The sequence below is a fragment of the Saccoglossus kowalevskii genome, chromosome 10 (genome assembly GCF_978046115.1).
Source record: "Saccoglossus kowalevskii chromosome 10, keSacKowa6.1, whole genome shotgun sequence".
Taxonomy (NCBI): domain Eukaryota; kingdom Metazoa; phylum Hemichordata; class Enteropneusta; family Harrimaniidae; genus Saccoglossus; species Saccoglossus kowalevskii.
In genome coordinates, this window is record NC_140650.1 from 24,734,431 (window position 1) to 24,748,193 (window position 13,763).

Genomic DNA, 13,763 nt, shown 5'->3' on the forward strand with positions numbered 1-13,763 from the left:
GCAAACCGATGTCCGTATATAACCGTTACTTGCAATTATCTGCAATAATGCAGTGATATGGGTACGTAATTCCAGATGGAAACAACCTACCACGCACGTACGCTCACAGACTGACTCCCGAGCGTTGAACTGATCGGCTACACTTTATTTAGTACAGCAACTTGAAGGTGAATCTAGCCATATGATTGGCTGAACAAGGTCTTACTTATATCTGGCAATAGAAGACCGCTTACGCTCGGCTGTTATCTCCTCCAAAATATTCTAATTTCATCCAGAGAGGTTTTTTATCCGCTGACAACTTTCCGCTTGCCGTTTATAACATCCGAGTATGAACAAATATCTAAAACAATTTTAATTTTACTAAAATAAAACATTGTTGAACTCAAGCTGTATTGTCGACCCGCTGCGAATTTATTGTCGACCATGGCTATATAAATTATTGATGGTCAGTTCTCGATGTTTGCAAAATTCTGGATATTCGCGGGATTCTCATCATTATGACGAGAGTTCAATAAAAAATACGTGCGTGTGTACGTGGATCCATTAAAAAGTTACCAGACGCTACAGTTTAATGGGTGTTTCTAAATATAATTTTTGAATGAATAATGAAATTCATACCACTAACAAAATAATAACACAAATAGATAAATACACGAGTGAATAAATATGTGAACAACAGAAAATAATTAAATACTTATCTCATATATACGTGACATGCATGGTAATAATCACAGAAATAAGTTCTGTAGCTGCATAGACTGTTGGATACTGCAATATGACAGTACTAAGAAAGCGTTGTGTCTACACGAACGCGAAAATAAATAAGACAGATAGATGATTACGATAACTAAAAAAAAACTGTTTTAAGGTTTTAGAGCAGTTTCCATAAGATTCTAAGGCTGTCGTATAATTGTGTTTAAGAAGTTGTTCTTTAGTTTTATATTACTATATGATGAAAGAGGTTATTTAAACGTATGGAGTCCGTTGTTTCCCATAGCAAAGATAAAAACCCAGAAAAACAAACGGCAGAAAACACAGTATTTTTGTAAAAACTCGGATCAACTGCCGCGGTTTACAACAAATATAGGTTTAGTAGTTTTCTGCCACTATTGGTCCACTGCAGTTGGTCCAGTTTCCTAGGCATTTTCTAGCAAAAAAAAACTTGAGTGCACATTATATGACTGTTTCTCTTCATTGACAATGATGAGAATGTCTACATACCATTGCTATTACTGAAATATTTAATAATAGATACCTGGCGTGTACGCAATATGGATGAGAACAAGCAATTTTAATTACCGTTGTTTGACAAATGTTGGTAAAAACATTAAACGAGTATTTGTAGCACACATCTGGGCACTCGTTCGACGAAACAATGGTATTCTCTTGCGACATTTTTTAGTACGTACAATAAAAATCATTGCATATGATTAGTCAGTTTGTTGTTTTTATTGTCCATCGAACAATTACTTTTGTGTTCTCCGCAATTTGGCAAATAAATTACAGTATCAAAAAAATAAATGTATTCCCCCATATTGTATATTTAGATGATGGCGCTGTTACATGCACACATTGCAAAAAAATGACGAATAGTGTACTGACTCAATCAGTGATAAACAATCAGTTATCAAAGCTTCAAAAGTGGATGACACAGGCACGTTCCCGCCATTTTGCATACGTACTGATCGCCGATAATTATACACGGGATAATACGATACATTGATATGGGACTTTCTTATCGTTCGTTTGATCACCAATCATCCACAGACTGTCATTTCATTTGACAACTGATAAGACTTAATACCTATTTGAATAAATACATAGAAAAGTGTCATTAAAACTATCAGTATCTGTCCCAAAAAGCTGTTTGGAAATTCTTCGCTTCTTCTTAATAATCAAACAAGCTATCATAACGACCATATCCCGTTAACCAAATATATGAGGGAGTCATGCATTTTATCCTAAGATACACACCTCACTTCGGTACGTGTGATTGACGTTATTAGGCAGTTAGTCGCACGGACAAGCGGAGAGTTGGATATTTACTGTAACAATTACTGATCACGTATTCAGATTAACTCTATTAAATCAGCGATTTAATGCAAGCTATTTCCAAACACTATAAAACTTCCTTTCGAAAAGATTTAACAGTTAATTGTCACAAAGTAATTGGCTTCGATAAATTGTTTGTAGAAAGTGTCAATTTATCATGCCTTATCTCAGTGATTCGTACCTACGCCTATTATCCGTTCGACAATTCCGACTCGTCGCTCTACCGCGACCCAACACTCGTAAAGTGTAATTATGTTGACGGTATTCTTAATTTAAATAATACTAGATCACGTATTTGAACTTGAACTTTGATCTCATAATATTTTGCTCTATCCAAATGATTATTACGGATGACACTTTCACGATACAGATGTTGGTCATAGTTAATGTAATTAGAGAAATGCGCGTTTCAATGACACCAACATTCGTCGCCTCTCTCCCGTTGATGGTGACCCCCAGACTATACCAGGCCAGAGCAGTGAGCCGCGTCCACAATGTCGGTGCCGGGTCATTGCATGGAAACAGAAACAGTCTATTTTATTTTTGTTGGGTTCAACTTATCCAACCATGGTGGCGACACTAAATGAATGGTGGCATCTTTTCTTTGTTCCTCTCAAACTCCCAAGAGATTAGAGCGTAGTTTATCTCAGTAACTCTACACGGGCTGTGTTTTAACATATGGGTTGTTACACTTGTTCCAGTTGACAAAGCGAGAGTTTAATGGAGAAAGATGGACTTTTTAGCCTCTTAACCATGATGTCGCACAAGTTTTACTCAATAAAGGCTTGTTTTCGGTGCAATTTTATAATCACAAGAACATCAGAGGGCTGGGATGAGCAACACGATTTTCTTGTCAATGCAAAGTTCCACACAGTACAGGTAAGCCAGAATGGGCACCCAGAACCGTCTTGATGGAAAAAATACTGCTCATGCCCGAGGGCCATGTTTATATGGGAGTCAAAATACTCGTATGCCATGTGTACACAATGTTGCAGTCCCAGTGCACCATTTTTACAGTGTTCGGCTAGGGCTAGGACACATTATTAAAGCCAAACGAAAGAAATGTCGCACATGTCACAGCTTTAAATCATACTACGGGATAGTTGTCCTACATACATACATGCACTGCAATAAGGAAACTCTTATAAATTTGATTCGATATACTAGTACCCATTTTAGATACTGTAAAGGGGGTAAATATTCACTGGGTTTTAATTTAGCTTATTTCGCTGACTGGAAAAATGCGCTAAATTAAAACACAGTGAATATGTAAAATTTAGCATAGAACGCATTATCTAAATGACAAAACCGTGAATTTAAAACCCACAGAATATACCTGAAATGGTAAATCAGCAAAATTTAAACCTAGTGAAAATTAGTCATTTTACAGTAAAGTCTAAGAAAATGAGGATGTGACCATGACAAGAGAGACTCGGGCCGCATGTTGAAATAATACTCGAGTGTTCGGTCGGTATATAGTCTTGCGTGAACAGTGTATCGCAACCCAAAGGAAATCATTGGAAATACGATCGTGAAAGTTGCATGCATGGTTTGCTATTGGGGCACATTACAACAGCTAGGTGCGCCCCCCTCTAAATCCGGTTTTCACGCATCAGTCGTTGAGGGCGAGTTTTCTATTAGGAATCGTTTGTTCACTTTTCACTGCGTGAGTTTCAAATTCGAACTATTTCTTTCAACGAATACTGTTGTTTTTTATTTCATTCGGTCGGCCGGCTCCGAAATGAAACCAGGAACAATTAACCGACGTGTTTTGTAGTCCCACTTTAATGTATGCTGCAAGTCTGCTGTTGTGTCGTGAAATGCCCCCCCCCCCCTAATACTATTCGCCCTAGTAAATGTCGAAATTTATTCTGTGTAACGACCAGGCAATTTATATTAGTGACACATTCCAGCAAGTAAATACTTAGTGGTTAGTGTTAAGTAGTAAAGTATGCGCGAATATTAATGTTTTACTACGTTTATAGTAGACTCGATTTGCTGTCCGTATATCATCGGTATGTCCCGCATTGCCTCGGCTGGCTGTTCAAGATGAATGCTGCCCTCAACGTCATTAGTTTGAAACGCTCGCAGCAGTGAGGAGCTGTGTCGAGTCTATATTTATAGCAGTCTAACTCTCCCGTGTCATCGGAAGTTTGTCAGCTTAGTGATAAAAGACTTGAAAATACTATTGCAACTGTGCTACATGTTCCTATCACACCTTGCACTCATCCTACGCATATCTGCAATGCCGCGCCATCTTTGGTCACGTTTTTTTTTTTTTCAATCTAACTAAGTTCACTGACACAAACTTCAAATACTAATTTGTATGCCGGTTTTGCTTGTCCAGCTTTACGGTTATTCTCTCATATCACAAAATAAATTAAGTTTATCAATCAGCCACGGTCTTTGTAAACTTATTCTAACTGCCATTTTGGCAAAAATCGCAACGTAGTAGAGTAATGGTCAGAATATAGTTGAATTCATGTATCTAACTCGATCGTCATTTGCTGAAACTCGATTGCTAATTAATTAATAACACAACACGCTGCTGATACGATGGGGTTTAGCCTGACGGACGCCAATGGGATGATTGTCAACAACTTATGTACATGGAATTGTGAACACATAATTTATAGTTCACAAGATAATGACGGTGCGAAATATGTCTGGGTTTTTTAAGAAAATGCTTTGTCACAGAATAATAGTCTGTTAAAGGTGCCAAGTATGAAATAATTAGGGGACAACAAAAACAATTCTGCGTAGAAATCAGAAGAATAGGTCTTCATTATTGGGGACACATTTCAATGGACTTGATTACGGACAATGAATGGCGCAAATTTCACCCTGAAATTCCGTAGTGTGCTTTCGCAATCCTCGCGGATTTAGTAATTTTTACAAGTTTCGCTATTTTTTTTTTTGTCACGTGGTAATTATGTAAACAATGATTGTTCAATTTGTGCGAACTCGTCTCTCTATACTCAGGTTTTTGAATCATATTCGCCAAAATACGGTTCTAGATATAGCGGATTGTACATACATTTTATGACATTGGAGTAGGATACTTCATGTTGAGTGCTGAGGTTATGATTCATCGTTAAATAAGGAATGTTACTTTCTCATCACATTATATATCATTCGTTCCATGAAAAATAAACACACGCATACTAATATGCAGTGACTGTTGTTATGGTTACCAAATATCAATATATATGCTAGAGAGTTTTAATGTTTCATTGATTGGATACAAAAAACTGTGTAAGGCAAAAAAAAAGTGTTTTGTTGCCCTCAGCGACCGACCGAAAAATATGAAATATCGGGTCGCGTTTTTTTTTTCCACGTACCTCGGCTATTTACGATACCATTAGTTTTCACCGACGAGTTTAAAAAAAAAATCCGACCGACCGACCCGATTTTTTAATTTTCCGACTTGAGGGCAACATAAGTTGTTGTTGTTTTTTTTGGCCTAAGTTCATCAAAATAATACCAAACAGCAACCTTCGCTTTTATATGTACTGGCGACTTAGTAAAACGTGTTGAGTTTGCCTTTATGGAAAAACCAGGGAAAAACGTAATGTAATAATATCAACGAAAGATCGCCCTCTCGTGGCGATTGTAGCTTTCTATCCTGACACCAACGCTGGATACGTAAAAACAATGAAGCGTTATACATGTATATTTAAAATATGTGATACATACTCTTACTTTCCTATTAAGCAAGTGAGATTCTGACTGCTGAGTGGTCAGTGTCAACAGGTGGTGGAAATTAGAGAATTATCTGTTGATAGGAAAATTAGGTTGACCTTGCCTCGAGAAGCAAATTAAATTGAAGCAGCAAGTATATATATGGCTTCGCCCTCGCAACACCCCTTTTCCTGTGGTGTTACCTGTAGTTAAATCCAAATCCAGTGACCTGGATCTCTTTTACTGCGCTTGTGCAGTTGTAGTGTTTACAAACACGAAAATGTGACCGTCATTGAAATGAAGCGTACCATGATACACTTCTGATGTGAACTTTTGAGTACCCTATATATAAATCTGAACCGCACTAAATCGAGGACGGTGTCAATAGGGCAGACGTCTGGGCATAGAATAAACACCAAAGCGAAATTAGAACAATGGTGTATTTAGCAGTAAGTTGCCCGGGTGTCGTAATGGTTCGAGTTTCTTCATTCACCATTGCTCGACTTTGACATCATTATTAATTGGTAGTTATCTGTTGAAATACTTCCATGTCATTCAAGTTGCTGCATTGCTGCTGTCAATGAATCAGATCGTATCGATCTATTTCGAATATAAATTACCATATAGTTACTTAATAACTAAATGATGACCTTTTTACATATAATTAAAAACGACGATGTTTGAACGATAAAAGTGTGCGTATTGACATAGTAACGTTCATGCCACTCATCCTGAATTTACGGGCAGATTAAGAGTGGTACACTTGATGAAACACGCCCCGCTAAAACATTCTTCGCTCACACACGTATATCCCATAATGCGATTCGGTAATGACGTCATGTAAAGACACCCTTCATTGGCGGATCCAGAGGGAAAGCGCGCTCCTATTGACGTGGCCTCGGTTGGGCTGGGTTTGTCAATTTGTTTTCCGGGCTGAAGGGAGGGGCGCGTGCCTGGGGCGCCCCCTAAATCCACGTGCCCTAAATCCGAGTCTGTGCGTACCCTTCTGCAGTGTCATATGACCCCCTAGGTGTCAGTAGTTTTAATAATTATGCTAATCGGTAGTGTGTGCTACCCACGGCGATCTTTCTTTATGTTATTTCGTCGTTGATAGTGTCGAGCTCGGCGTACACACGGTACATCGTACAGAAAAGTCCGATTCCTGTCAACCTATTTTGAGCAGAAAACATTTGTACTAAGGTAAGAAAGCAATCTTGTTAGAAATACAAAAAAAAACGACATGACTTTGAATAACTGTTAGGGCATTGCGCGACGATCCCAATTTTATATATATCACCAAATATAGCAAAGTTGCCAGTAGCTTGTATATGACCATTGGACGAAATAACCTGGGAAGAAGCGGCTAATCTTTAGAACCATGCGAGCAATCAACTATCCCTGCGTGTTGATGTACAACTCATGTTCATGTGCGAGCCCTAGTTCTACCCAGGTGTGCAGATCTACGGAACATATCGCAATGTTGCTGTTTGTTGCTGACAACATATTTATATATGGCATAGCACAATAGCATAATTATAACGGCATATACTTCAGTGCCGGATCCAAAGGGGGGGGGGGACAGGGGGTGGCATTTCCCCCCAAAAAATCGCATGACGAATCATGTTATCTGGATTACGCATAGTTTATCTGCAATTTACGCTCCATAATTTTAAGCGAAGCTCCCCCCCCCCAATACATTGTGCTGGATCCGCCACTGATATACTTACACCAAATGATTCATTGTATTTTGAAGGATACGCTTTGTCATACAACAAAGTGCCTAGTTCAGACTGATAGAGATGTATGCAGTCTGACCAGGGTCACTTTGAGGCCACCCCGTCCTTGTGATTGTCGTTATCAAAAGTATATTACGGAGAAACACAGCAATCGTGACAGTGATAAGGGAACAGTCACTTGTATTTGCCTTGGGAGGACTGGGGATAAGGAGGGACAGATGATAGGCTTTCTGATCTCATCATTTGTATCCCCATAAACAAACATACTATTTCATGTCTGGATACAAATAAATCATAAAACATAACATTTACATGTACAATAATGTATGTTCATACCCAACGCCGACTAATATGGGATGCTAATGTAACAACAATGTTGGATTGGTAAAACTCATATTATACATGCGATAACATGTTCTTTTTTTTTGGAGAAGATGGCAGAACCTTTTAACGATCGGCCGCTTGTATTGAAAATTCTCCGCCGATTTGTGGAGATTTTGCACGAAGCGGACACGCTAGAAAAATATGACAGGATGATGAATCCGGAAGTAAATCCGAAAATGTTGGTCAAGACGAATAAGAAAATTATCAGACGCGTTGAACGTCAGTGCTTGCTGGAGAACGGCGTGGATCCTGGTGTGCTAGAGATGCCATTTATGGTCCACATTTTATCACTATATGGTGCCGATCAGGAGGTAACATGGCACATTGTTTTAAAAAAAATACGCCTAAAGAGGGCGCCGTCTATGGTCTTTAGATACATGTTCGTGGCCAACTTCCTCTTAAAAACGGCCAGCTATATGGGTTTCATACTCACGACAAATGTACATCTTTTTTTATAATATTTGTTAATTCCGTGATGATATCCTTAATTCTCTAATTGTGAAAAATATGTTTTGTCATTTTTTATACTAGTAACCTAATTGCTTCGGTACTAAACATATATAGGTATCTCAGGTTGACCTGTCTCTGATTTGTTCATTTTGTAACAATATCTTCAGTTCTCTAATGTTGACGAATAGTTTTGTCATTTTTGATAAAACGTCATACTAAGTCTAATTGTTTTGATGTTCAGCATATATTGAGTTGTCTTTTGTGACGATATGTTCAATTCATTAGTGTGGATGAATATTTTGTCATTTTTGGTAAAAAGTGAAGATATTTTTGACTCCGGATAAGACGGCTTCCTCTTTGTGCAGCTCAAAAAGGGCAGCTTTATCATGTTCACCTAAAGTGATTTTCATTTAATACGCTATTCTGAATTGTAATTATTTTCTACATCAAATTTATGTATTCAATTCATCAGCGTGCTGGACTTGTTTCTCAAATTGAAAAAAAAATGTGTACAGCGGAGATATTTCTTACCTGAGCGAGAAGCAACCAACACATACTCAGCGCAATATATATATCAGAACTGTAACGGCTCAATTTTATTTTGAAAATATTATACACCTCTAGTGTTAATAAAAGGTGTGGTTAGCTTTATAAATTATTCTCGATTTGGTTTAGTGTTCTATGACATTCTTCTAAAAATATATTATTATACACGGTATATATTCGAGTAACGTTCATCCATCATGAAGCCCGAAACCAAACGATTCCGTGATAATCGTATACTCTAACATACATTATATGTTATACATGTGCGTATTGCTTTCAGGTAATGGGCATAATTGAAATGTTGATGGACACTGGACCCCCTGTGACAGCTTCTGAACTTGATCCTGGCGACATAGCACCAAATGTTGGTTTGGTATCCATAGAAACGCAACAAATAATACAAATGGAAAATCTCTGGATGAACAAAGAAAGACCTCTCGTGGTGATTGCAGGTTCCTTATCCTGACCTCCACTTCGGGTAAGTTACCAGGCAAGAAAACGTTAAATTAAACCTTTTACTAATTATTTTTTAATCAAAAATGAATCTTAACTCTTAATTTATTCATCATATTTATCGTTGCTAGGCTATCGTACACAGCGATGGCTTGTCTGTACTGTTGCATCGGTACAAAGAAAAAGTAGAGTTTATATTTGTTTACATCAGAGAAGCTCATCCTAAAGACGGATGGAGAATGGGATCGCATTTTAGTTTCATTGAAAATCACAGAACGCTGGAAGACAGACTGGCAGCTGCCAGGTAAGCATTCACTGTCATGGGGGGGGGGCATAGTTGTAATCAGTGACCATCGAACAAAACCTCGCTATTCTTATAATACGACATGTGGATTGTTATAACTTATCGGGATTGGTACAAACTGTGGTGCAGTTTATTTACAATGCCACCCTGGGAAACCATCGTACGACGACCCTGATTAGTATAAACCAAGTTAATTTCAGTCCCCGGGCCAGTGTAATTGTGTGTTTTTTCCTCATTATTTTCAGATCGCTTATCAAAATGGACAAATTTAATATTCTGACGTCCGACATTGAGAGTCTGAATAAATGTCGTGTAGTGGTGGACAACATGGAGGATGATTTCTCGGTTGGTTACGCTGCCTCTCCAGATCGTGTATATGTAATTGAAAAGGGAAAGATTGCGTATGTAGGAAGGAGTATACTAATTCAGTTAGAAGAACCAGAAAAATTAATGACAGATGAACTTTGTGAATGGTTGGAAGAGCGCTTCCCGGATTCTAAACTATAACTTTTGGTATTATATTTTAATTGCATGGTTGTATGCTATATGACACAACATGTCGCCGTACAAGGTACTTATGACGTCACTTAGGTAGCCGTCTCCATGACGACCGATGTGGCTGAATCCCCCAAACTACCTGTATGAGTACTGCATTTGACTGGTGAATAAACAACTTCTGATTAGTGTTTTATGGTTTCCTTCTCATAATATTCTCAGTTTGGCCTAATTCACGGCAGTGCGAGTCGAATTCAAATACATGTATTTAACTACTGACTCGGAGTATGTCACTGCCCATTTAAAGACACTGTACTTAGAGAGATGGAGCTTCTTATTGTATGATAATCGAAAACAACTACATATATTTGATAATGGTGATGAAAAGACGAGAAAACACGATAATATGTTGTTAACAATTTTATTTATAAATATTAATAATGGCTGAATAATGCCCTGCAAAGCATATGCCCCTGTTAGGCCCCGATTTACAGCGTAGGTCAAAAACTGAGTTAAAATTGTTTTCGCACGTCGGCGAAAATGTGTTCAAATATTAATAAAGGTAGCCGTATAACAAAATAAATCGAACAAAATCTAAAATTATGTAAAATATTTGGTATACACTTGGTTATATTTGATGATATGCATACATACAACTACTAATCTCTTTTGTTAATGTCGTTTAACGTCTGTACTCCTACAAGAAGAAGAAATAATGATAGTATGGCTGCCTTTACAATATGAAATATGTGATTCAAAATGGCTGCGATCAACTTTAGCGAATTTCAAGTAGTCTAATGCCTGCAGTATTCCCAAAGAACTTTCAAGTTGTTACAACTAATGTCGTCAACGCGGATGTAATATAAATATTATAATCATCCATACAAATGTGATTAATAGAAGCGAATACCGCTTACATTTTGGACCAACAAGCCTTAAATAATATTCTCGTTTTATTTGGGGTATTTTATCTCACTTTCAATACAAATTGCGTCGGATGTCGCGCCCTCGACGGTGAAATATATCATTTCTTGTATTCGTTTTTATGAGTTCCAAAAAAACTATCAATATATATATATAGATTATACTTATTCGCCGATTAGAACGGAATTCTTTCAAAAACAAAAATACCCCCCAAAAACAAGATAGAACTCAGGCTTGCGGATCGCGTGTTAATAATATTTACCATTACTTGGTGAAGTTTGGCCTGAAATAGGCCATCATAATCTGATCCCATTAGTCAAAAAAACAACAAGAGAAGCATCATGTCATCACAGTGCCAACAAACAAAATTGAACCCTCACAATATACAATAAACACAAATGACTGTCGAGATTTTGCTCAGAGTGTGAGAGCCGCGAGACTTTTGTTCTTCTCCCATGCCAACACGTTCACTGTTCAAAAGATAATGATGACATTGGTCAATGAAGCAGTGGGTGCGGAGACGGAAGAGAATGGGTCTTTATTCGAGAAGTAAGTGCAAGTCTCGAGGTATCTCGCTCTGAACGAGACATCAGCGGCCAATTTCGTGCACAAAGCTATTAGTTGTGATGACATACTGCACTACTAACACTACTATACTAAAATAAGACTCGGGTGATCTGAATTTTAGTTGCCAGGGAAAGGACACATGTGAACCTCGAAACGGATTCGTTCTGCATCCTGCTGTACACCAGCGACGTAGTCAATGAAAGTCTTCAGAACTTTCCGTTGTCTCCAGAATCGGAGGTCATCGCTTTCAATCTCTTCAAGATCGATTTGGGTAGGTGGACTGTCATCGAACTCATGTACACATAACTGAAAAATTATGACATTGAGTTATTAAAATGCACGATCGTACATGTGCGTGTTCGAATGTCCTGTTATTCATTAATAACACACGCAAACATTGTCAGCGGAAAATTACATCGTGGTTGTCAGTCGCCATTGAACGATGTCAACACACCGTCTACTGTTATCATACACATATGGCTAGCAAATATATACTTACCGCTGATCTGACTTTTGTGATAGTTCTGTCACACAAAAACGTCATGTTCCGGAAATCATCATGAAAACTTGGGATTGCAAGATATTCCTCTTCTTTTAATTGCACGAAATGTTCTCTGTATGACTCCAAACTCTCCTTGTGGTACACGAGTATGTCAACTTCCTGTTAAATCACACGAACAAATTATAAAATTATAAAGCAGACATCCTCTGAAAAATGGACTAACGGTTTCACATTACAGCGAAATAGGACTCATAATGGTATGAATGTAATCCCCTCTATATGTTGTTTTATTTACTATGATACCAGACTAATTTTAGCTTAGATTGAAGACGGAATTCAAGGTATCGGCGTGACTGAATCGGTTTCATTGCTGGGACTTTCAATATGTATAATGATAATGTACACTTTCCATTCTAGAATTTAAACAAAATCACTATAATTTCAAAACAAATGGAATGTGGTACGCTAATTCGTTATCCAAAACTGCCCTGATTTTCAGGTCACGTGGTAATGTCATCGTATATCGTGTACTACCCGATAGTGTCAGTAACCGTAATGCAAATACTGCAGATATAATACTTACCGACCAGCGACGGCGAATAAAAGGCGGAGTAATGCGGGGCAACGACGGCAGTTCGAAGTTGTAGCCTACAGTCTCCGGTCTCTGTTCTTGCTAAACATAGAAAGCGGAGTAATTGAATTAGCTTTGTGTTGTTATTATTCAGCGAGGCTGTAGTGAATGTAGCACTCTTTATTAACCACGTAAGTAGGTAAACATCAAAAGAAAAACTGAGTGGACGTAGTTTCCTGGAAAATGTTCTATTTTTGGCGTCACGAAGCCACGGGTTTTTAGATCGTGTCAACTGAATGAAATGCTGTACGCTGTATTGTTAGATCTTGTACAAACTTGCCGGCTGTTTTAACACACTTCTGGTATGTTATGGCCACTACAGTAAACTGAACTGTCTTCATGATTTATACTCAAACGTGTTGACTTAGTGTAGAGCAGCACCCCTTATAATCTAGCGGTAATCGCACCGCTCTTTGTATGCCGCCGTGAACAAGTTCATCATGGTATTTCCGCTATCGTATCGAATTGTAAAATTGTATACGACAAATCACGAGGAGTCTCAGTCAGTCTCTGAATTTAGAAAGTCATCCGTCAAGCCAATATGACGTTAATGAGACTATATTTTATTCACATTAGATCTCCCTAAATCAATGGATTTCTCAACGTCATTAATTGTCATGGTGACTTACGTTTTTAATACGTACATGTTTCTGCCAGGTCAAAACTCCGTAGGTCTTTAGGGTATGTCCTGCCTGTCCCAACAAGCCAAGCGTTTCACAGGTCTCACCACAGCTCGATGGTAACAGCGTCGGTGTGACGATGGGCGTGCCGATTGTTTGTGACGTCATGACTACTAGGATATAGCAAGTGACACGTAGCAGCGAATCTTCAAAATAAAAGTTTGTACAACATTTATGTAAAACATAAACACAGAAACCGAGTAGATAAATAACACGAACACATATTCTCGTGCCAAATTCACCCCAATAATTTTTTCTCACATATTTGTTTCTAAATTTGTTATGAAATTAATGTAGCCAGTAGGAAAGTATGTCCATTTGGTTAAAAATTATCAAATAAATTAACAATACATGGAAA

General features: G+C 38.0%; 3 protein-coding genes across 3 annotated transcripts; 2 read left to right on the forward strand and 1 right to left on the reverse strand.

Moving 5' to 3' along the window:
• The first annotated feature begins 6,881 nt into the window (after positions 1-6,881).
• Positions 6,882-9,315, forward strand: LOC100366751 (uncharacterized). Its single transcript, XM_078008519.2, has 3 exons — positions 6,882-6,933; positions 7,904-8,164; positions 9,130-9,315. Exons 2-3 carry the CDS (start codon positions 7,904-7,906, stop codon positions 9,313-9,315), a joined length of 447 nt encoding a protein of 148 aa, XP_077864645.1. The 5' UTR covers positions 6,882-6,933.
• Positions 9,316-9,439: 124 nt separating this feature from the next.
• On the forward strand, positions 9,440-10,292 carry LOC146737983 (type I iodothyronine deiodinase-like). The gene is made up of 2 exons (XM_085504767.1): positions 9,440-9,606; positions 9,852-10,292. The coding sequence occupies exons 1-2, from the start codon at positions 9,542-9,544 to the stop codon at positions 10,111-10,113; spliced, it is 327 nt and encodes a 108-aa protein (XP_085360893.1). The 5' UTR covers positions 9,440-9,541; the 3' UTR covers positions 10,114-10,292.
• Positions 10,293-11,709: 1,417 nt separating this feature from the next.
• LOC146737984 (uncharacterized) lies at positions 11,710-13,513 on the reverse strand. Its single transcript, XM_085504647.1, has 4 exons — positions 13,355-13,513; positions 12,678-12,767; positions 12,092-12,253; positions 11,710-11,898 (listed from the first exon to the last, which is right to left on the reverse strand). Exons 1-4 carry the CDS (start codon positions 13,511-13,513, stop codon positions 11,710-11,712), a joined length of 600 nt encoding a protein of 199 aa, XP_085360773.1.
• Between the last annotated feature and the right edge of the window lie 250 nt (positions 13,514-13,763).

What these genes read in the sequence shown, in the direction of transcription:
- LOC100366751 (XM_078008519.2), top strand. Translation starts at nt 7,904, where the DNA reads ATGGCAGAACCTTTTAACGATCGGCCGCTTGTATTGAAAATTCTCCGC. An exon ending in TATATGGTGCCGATCAGGAG is followed by an intron (nt 8,165 to 9,129) that starts GTAACATGGCAC and finishes TATTGCTTTCAG; the next exon opens with GTAATGGGCATAATTGAAAT.
- LOC146737983 (XM_085504767.1), top strand. Translation starts at nt 9,542, where the DNA reads ATGGGATCGCATTTTAGTTTCATTGAAAATCACAGAACGCTGGAAGAC. An exon ending in GACAGACTGGCAGCTGCCAG is followed by an intron (nt 9,607 to 9,851) that starts GTAAGCATTCAC and finishes CATTATTTTCAG; the next exon opens with ATCGCTTATCAAAATGGACA.
- LOC146737984 (XM_085504647.1), bottom strand. Translation starts at nt 13,513, where the DNA reads ATGACGTCACAAACAATCGGCACGCCCATCGTCACACCGACGCTGTTA. An exon ending in AACATGTACGTATTAAAAAC is followed by an intron (nt 12,768 to 13,354) that starts GTAAGTCACCAT and finishes TTCTATGTTTAG; the next exon opens with CAAGAACAGAGACCGGAGAC. An exon ending in TCACAAAAGTCAGATCAGCG is followed by an intron (nt 11,899 to 12,091) that starts GTAAGTATATAT and finishes ATAATTTTTCAG; the next exon opens with TTATGTGTACATGAGTTCGA.